The 7,395-nt window shown below is 51.5% G+C and overlaps 2 protein-coding genes across 2 annotated transcripts; both read right to left on the minus strand.

Moving 5' to 3' along the window:
• Positions 1 to 2,413: 2,413 nt before the first annotated feature.
• Positions 2,414 to 3,451, minus strand: C8A04DRAFT_40955 (uncharacterized protein; the record flags this gene model as incomplete). The annotated part of the gene is made up of 4 exons (XM_062785121.1): positions 2,414 to 2,559; positions 2,595 to 2,942; positions 2,992 to 3,237; positions 3,313 to 3,451. 4 exons carry the CDS (start codon positions 3,449 to 3,451, stop codon positions 2,414 to 2,416), a joined length of 879 nt encoding a protein of 292 aa, XP_062632511.1.
• A 232-nt stretch (positions 3,452 to 3,683) lies between these two features.
• Positions 3,684 to 5,219, minus strand: C8A04DRAFT_16126 (nucleoside phosphorylase domain-containing protein; the record flags this gene model as incomplete). Its single annotated transcript, XM_062778738.1, has 6 exons — positions 3,684 to 3,887; positions 3,943 to 4,098; positions 4,168 to 4,256; positions 4,331 to 4,565; positions 4,619 to 4,853; positions 4,906 to 5,219. 6 exons carry the CDS (start codon positions 5,217 to 5,219, stop codon positions 3,684 to 3,686), a joined length of 1,233 nt encoding a protein of 410 aa, XP_062632512.1.
• Between the last annotated feature and the right edge of the window lie 2,176 nt (positions 5,220 to 7,395).

A 7,395-nucleotide genomic window follows, 5' to 3' on the forward strand; every position in this document is an offset into this window, starting at 1 on the left:
GGATTATAGCGCCTATGATCACCGGCTGCTTCGCGCGGAGTATCGACAAATGGTGGAGGGAGGGAGGGTCCGCAGAAGTGTACCTTCAGGGCAGACCGTACCGGATACCTGCTTTGTCCATTAGAATTTCGTTCTCTTCTCCCCCCCTTGAGGTCTGGCTGCTTGCTTCAATTTGGGTGGCGCAGCATCTGAAAGTTAGGCGAGAGGACTGACGGCGGACGGTTGGCGGAGACAGGTAGGAGTCCGAGGCCAGCGGGCTAGATGGATATAAATAAGCCGACAGCGCCGTTAGAAGGTCCCCAGTAGATCTCCTCCTTCACATTTTTCCTCCCAGCTCCTATAGTCCAGACCTTCCTCCTTAACAGTTTTCGTCTATAGGTCTTATATAACTACGATAGTAGTAGACTATATAACTTAAACGGCTATACTAACCTAAGACGTCTACTATAGCCCGGTCTCGGACGATGATTTAGACGATGATAAATTCCTACCTCTCGAAGTACTCAGTACAATTGCCGTTGAGCTAAGGAGCGACAAGGCTCTCAGGGGATTTCTTCAAGGCTTAGGCCCAGATCTGGGAGAGAAACCGTATAGGTTTGTGGCAGCCAGCCTCTTTGACCGTAACTAATGGAAGAAGGATCGCCGATACAACGGAATAAGGCGGTGGAAGGAGCCGCTTCCGGGCAGCCGGCGGACGGCGATGTTTCAACCACCCTCTTACCCGCCACGTATCACCGGCCCCGTCGGCGGCGACGGTCATCTCAGCTCAAAGAGGCCGCTCGGAGAGATCCTACGAAGGCACCGAGAGGCTCAAGGAGGTCCAGACGGATCCAGCGTCGGGATGGCAGGTCACGCGGCTGTATTCGCCCCTGAGGGAGACGCCTAGCTAGCCTAATGCCGCGCCACTTAGGGACAGAGGATCGGGAGTCAATTAGGCAGCTCAAATAGCCAATGTCACGTCTTTCCCACAGTGGTTCGTTATCTTGCAATATTTTGTCATCGCGCCTTGTCTACGTGTAGTACAGCGATTTCGATTTGAGACGTGGAATCTGTCCGGCTTTAGAAGACTATTTAATCTGTCTGGGTCCCCCTTCGTCTGGGTTCCTGGTTTATTTCTTTTCCATGCAGGATTGAATAACCACTTTAGCACTAACGTTAGCGCACTCACTGCAATGCTTTTATTGGCTATAAGTGGCTCACAGAGGTCTTTGGGAAACACACACGGCATCGTACAACCGGCACATACCGGCTACTTCTCCTTGACGGTCATGGTAGCCATTTGACACCCGAATTCGACGATTTCTGCCGTAGCAACCAGATCGTCTGGCTTTGCCCACCGCCACATTCAACGCATCTTACACAAGTCCTCGATGTAGGATGCTTTTCGCCGCTCAAAACGACGCATGGCCGGCTCGTGTTCGAGAAGGCCCAGCTCGAGGTTCATCATATCGACAAAGTTGACTTCCTCGAGCTCTACCTCCAAGCTAGGATTCAGACCATCAACGAGAAAACGATCAGAGCTGCCTTCCGGGCCGTTTGAATCGTCCCTTTCGACCCACAACAGGTGCTTTCCCAACGCCTCATAACATCCTGGAACTCGAATCTCGGGCTCAGGCCTTTCAGAAGCATCGAGCGGGCTTACCGCAAAATAAGACTAGCCTGACCGACGAAGCATTCCGTTGTATAGTTAAAAGCGCCCAACTAGCGTTGCATAGCGCTACCGCAGGGCCCGACGAGTAAGGTTCCCAAACGGGAGCCGGTTTCCGTTTTGGGGATCGCACCATAGGCCAATCCTCGAACATCCTAGAACACAAATACCATGTGCAACCCGATCGATTCGAGAAACGACAACCACACGTTGTACCATCGTGGTGGAATCCACCATTGTCCGCATCAACCAGTCCGCCAAGGACGCTGCTGTGACGAATCTGTAAGCCCAACTACTCTGAGAGGGTTCACCTGAGGTATCATCGACTGTTAGATAGTTAGATTCGGCAACGTTAGGTCAAAATGTCTACAACAAGATGCACAAGCAAGTGTTTACATAGTAGGTGCCAGGTACTGATTGCATTGACTACTGGGGACTCCCAGAGCCCTCTAGAACGAGTGACTATATACCACGATTCATAGTGCTCTGTGTGCTCTGTTCCTCCTTCACAGAGCACCCTGATCATTCCTCCCTGAGCCGTGATTAGTTCTTGCTAGACATGTGCTCTATGTGCTCCGTTGTCCGACTCACAGACCATTCAGATCTCTAAGAGATAATTAACCCACTGTCAGGGAGGGATCACGTCGAAATAACCCCAGTTTGGTCGTCGCTGATACCAGTAGCAGAGCTCGCCACGCAGATCGGCGCAGTATTTGGTCTCCAGATGTTGGCAATCTCCCTTGCCACTTCGTCGCTCACATCGGTCTACTTCTCGCCGTCGGTATCGTCTTGGTGTCTCGCTAACATGGTGATATCGAAGCAGTGCTTTACCCATACGCCACTCGAAATATTTGTCGTATGGTCGATGCCGACAGATGAGGACGTTGACCAAAAGATGCGTGACAAGACAACTTCGCCGACGCTCAACACCTGATATGGGGATCACGGATGTATTCTGGTTTGAGGGCGAGGGCTTCCGGCCAGACGAACTGCTTTGTCGTCAGGTTTCGAAGGATCCACGGTTGGTCACGGGGCGTGTAGGTCGACATTGTGACGACGAGCTCCGAACATGTGGCCTGAAATTCTGAATCCTCTTGTTTGGTCCGGCCTCTGCAATGCGAGTATAGACGCCGCGACTCGGCGCCCAAATCAGGGGCTTCTTCGACAACTGAAACGCTAGGAGAGGTGAAGTGGCGAAGCGAAAATGGCTCTTTACACAGCACATATTCGAGATGGTCGTCGTCGGGAACCCATAGGTCAGCCTTGCGTTGCTGGAACGTATCCAGCTCTTCGGCTGAGAACAGGCCACGAGGCGTCTTCGCCCACGCAGACGATGTTCTCACCGGCCCACCGGCCTAGGAACGACATGCAATAGGCGTGGACGTAATCTGGAGCGAAGGTCCAGAAGTATCGACTCGCAAGAACGAGGCAGACGACGTCCTCGATGAACTCGATGTGATCAAAGACAAGCTGATGAATTTCTGGGGGAAGATCGGAAAATGCGAGAGCATCATTGCCACCTTGGGTTTTGGCCCGCTTGTGGTAGCGTGGGGAGCCGGGCGGCCCTTCGCCGTCGGCTTTGCGCTTCACTTGTCCGTCCCCGCGGGTCTCCTAGAGCAAGTCTCGTGACTTGCTAGAGGCAGAGGCCGTTTCGGTGGTGTAACGGCCGTTTCGGGACCGTGCCGGTGTAGATGAGGAACTCTGCGGGCGAACAGGGACGACGAGGAGGCGTACGAGCATGTCGGCTGACCCGCCGAAGAGCAGATCTCGGGGGGTGGGGGGGCGGCCCTGAGGGAGGGCCATCTGGGCTCGGGGAGCCGCGATTCGGAAGGTTTGCACCATCCAAAAAGATTATATAGCAAGTGATCATAGATGTGCTCGTCCGAGGAGCCCATACATACAGGTCATCAAAGCGTGGCTACCAGGCATTCCGTCAATGGCATGACTTGATAGACTCGAGATTTCCCCGCCGCTGACCTGGCTTTTACGTCCGTGTGAGACGTAGCCACCGATACTACCTGCGATACTATCCTCTTCACAATGCCTCGAACTCTTCCCACGTGATCACCCTCACAAAATCGCCAAAGGCTTCAATCTTGTCCGCTAGGCTCTCCTTGAATAGCTCAACTTGCTTATCCCTCCTCTCCCCAGCTGTGAGAATTGCTAGACCTGCTGGCAACGTCGTTGGAAAGTCGACCACAAATGACCCTTTCAAGTACACGTTAGTCTGTCTCGGTGGCTAGAACAGGAGTTAGTCGATATCTTACTTAGGGTCATGAAGACGCCTGACTTACGCCTTTGAGTGCAACTTCCTCTAAACCGTGTTGCTGAACAAGAAGTGCGAGCGCGATGGGACTGAATGATTCGACATTGTAATCCTCCTCTCTCGAGCCCCTTCTTGTGCGCTTTTTGGGTAGAACAATTCTGAGTCCCTTGACTGCAATCTCAGTCTGTGTCAGAGCTAATGTTAGTTTTTGGTGGTCAGAAACCTTGGAGCTACGTTCATTTCCGAGAGAAACCTTATATCCTCCTGTGTTCAATTTCTGAACGACCCGATCGATGAAGTTGTCGAAATAGCCTTGTGCAAGCACGACCCCGAATTCCTTGCCTGTCCATTTCCATAATCTCATTAGCTCAATTCAGATCAAACGTTGAAAGGATCCTTAAATATTGCCAACTTACTGCGGTCAACATCTGTTTCTGGCATCGTCTCCCACTTGTACTTGATGAATGCCTTGGCTGCCTCTGCAGCCCTACAAAGTGCCGGTCTGTAGTGCTTGTCATGGCCCAGTCCTTTATTATGATCTCCCATATCCGACACGCCTTTGATGACACCAAGTGATTTCACGCCTGTGCATTCACAAGCCTGCAAAAATGCGCTCGCCTCCATGTCCAGAGCAGCTACATCCCGAAGCGCCTGCATGTAAAGATCTCAGCTAGGTATTCGGTTGGAATAGAGAGAGTACTCACAGTATTTCTAACTCGATCGAAGATGAAAGAGGCATCCATCCGAACTGCACAACCAGAGACAAAATCGCCATATTTGTACCGAGGCTGCTCCGCCTGGCGGATAAATCCATCCATTGAAGCACCCTTCACTTCTGAGACCTTCACTTCAGGCATGAAGACTAACTTGTCGTCTTTCATAGCCCACTTCCCTTCTTCATAATTCAGCGCTCGCTCTCCGAAAATGACGTCTTCGACACTAACAGAAATTGTTAGTTCCCGACTCAACTGTGCATATCGGACATACGCACGCAATGTTCTGATCAGAGATAGCGGCACAGACACCGACATGAATGGCGAACTCGGGTTTGAGAATCGAAAACAATGTAGCTGATTCCATCGCGAAAGTCTGGATTCCTTGCCGTGAGGTGTTGGTCACATAATATGAGACTTTAGAACCGTCCTTCAGCTCGAACTCTCCAACATGAAAGTCGTGTCTTTCGGGGATGCCATCGACGTGGTCACCGGAAATCTTGGTCCCCAAACCCAGGTGGTAACTTTCCACCAGGGTATTTGCTTCTCTAGGTTTAGCACATATTATGCACAGCCGACACGCCCTGAGCATCTCCAAATTTTTGGCCCTGAAGTCCTTAGCCATTGCTTGACGAACGGTCGTTCAACTAATGTGTAGCACGGAGAAGTATATGTAGGATGAAAAACCTCAAGCCTCAAAATGAGTGGTTAAGGGAGGAAGAAGTTAGGAGTTTAAGGATGAGGGCAAAGAGAAGATAATTTGAGATAGTTAACTCAAGATTTTATAGGCAACAAAGATCGATCGCACGGTCTTGGGCCTAGAACACTTGCACACACGCACGGTGACGCCCCGTTGCACCGGCCAGGGCTTACCCCTGATGGATTATGAAGGATATCAACACATGTCTCCGCAATCCGCGCTCCCGGACCCCCCAACAGGTATGGTGTGAGGATGTGCCCTTATGTAAATCGCCTAGGATAGGGTAGTTAAATATTCTCCAGGGCTACTCGTGCCACGCCCCACTTTTCTGGATCTCGCGGGCTCGCACCAGTCAAAGCTGGTGCTCACCACCAAAAAAGCCAGAAATTCGACGGTAACTATCTAGAATCTCCGTAACAAGCGCATCCCGTGAGCTGAATCAACGACCTCTGCAGGGGCCAGTCTCCCATTCATCCTCCACTTCCTGGCCTTTTTTGCAGCCTCTGCAAGGGTCCGTTTTATTGCATTATGTGCCTTCGTTTCCGCAGCCTCCACCAACCGCCTGGCCTTGACTAGGTCATCATCCTTCTTTTGCACTACCATCGCGCGTCCTTCGGCTACTGTCAGTACCCCCCCCCAACCCCCCCCCCGGACTTCAGGGGCATATTCTTGAAGTTCCGACGGGCTCTAGCCGTTGCCTCGGCAAGCTTAGTCCTCCCTAGGTCGCGTTTGGTCTGAACTAGCTCTGTAGCTGCAATCAACGATCCACGGATAAAGCGGCCTAAATCGTGAGCAAACTGGGGATCTAGACTATCATCTTCTGCTAGAGTAGTGCCTAGCCTATCAGCTACCCTGTTGATTTGCCGGAGGGTGATTGGTGTTGAGAAAGGCGAGGAATTGAGCTGAGTTGATGTCTGGAGGGGGGGGGAGGGAGTCCGAACTGCCTGGCGTGCCTGGACTGTCTGCAACACCAACTGCGGGTTCAATGGATGGATTCCTGTCTTCTGAAACGCAGAGAGTATTGTGGTGCGTTTAAATGCCTGTTTGCGAACGCTCTCGATGACGCTTAGGAACTCGATCTTCGTGATGTTGATCAAGCCATCGCGGACAAGCAGATCCAAGGCCTTGGCATGGTAGTGCTTTAACGGCTGGAATACGACGATATTTAGAGGCTAAAGAAGGTGGGTAAGACGGGGTAGAAGACCGAATGGGATGATGTCGTGTTCCTGGCAATACTGGATGAATTAGTAGGTATGGTAAGAGCCGTGGCCATCAACGATCAGGAGGCGATATTTGCTGACTGCTGACTTCTTTGAATGGCGATCAAAGTACTGGAGCCAGTCCAAACCAACCGAGTCGTTTAAGTAGCCCGTTGGAGTAAGAGTAATAGCCATATCGGGGTCCAATTCGGCTTGTTGATACCAAGGAGCAAGATAGAGCTGCCCAGACAAGATCAAGAAGCTAGGAATGACCAGCCCTCCTGCTGAGATAGCCTCGATGGTAGTTGCTAACTCTCTGTTCTCAGGGATCCCGAAATAATGCGCGCGTTTGCGTTTGGTAACGATGAGCTGGTCCTTTCTAACCCCAATGCGAAACCCCGTCTCGTCCATATTCCAGATATCTGATAGAGGGATGCCATTATCAACGATGACCTTTTGGAGCTTCTGGAAGTACTCGGCAATACGGATTGGATCTTCAGCATCCTGGCGCTCGGCTTAGAGCCTCCTTTGCATGCGCTTATGGTATTTGTGGCGTCGGATGAAGCGGGAGGTCCAGTTTGGTCCAACGACAGGAGGATTGTCCTTTTCTTCGCGGCTGCAGCGTTCGGAAAGGATGTGGTTTGCCGCGTCGGTAATAAGCTAGTACGGAGTGGATGCCTTTTTTTTCATCATCCGCATCTAACAATCATGCAAGTGGTTCAGTCGTCAGATTTCACATGGGATTTCAACCTCTATTACACTGCAACTGCTTGAGCTCAATGCCGCCACCTTGTGAGCCTGCCTGATGACGATGAAGCCTCTCATTGTCCGCAGCTATGGTGCTACGTGCATCATGACAACGCAAGCTC

This window comes from Dichotomopilus funicola (genome assembly GCF_033296635.1).
Source record: "Dichotomopilus funicola strain CBS 141.50 unplaced genomic scaffold C8A04scaffold_137, whole genome shotgun sequence".
Classification (NCBI taxonomy): Eukaryota; Fungi; Ascomycota; class Sordariomycetes; order Sordariales; family Chaetomiaceae; genus Dichotomopilus; species Dichotomopilus funicola.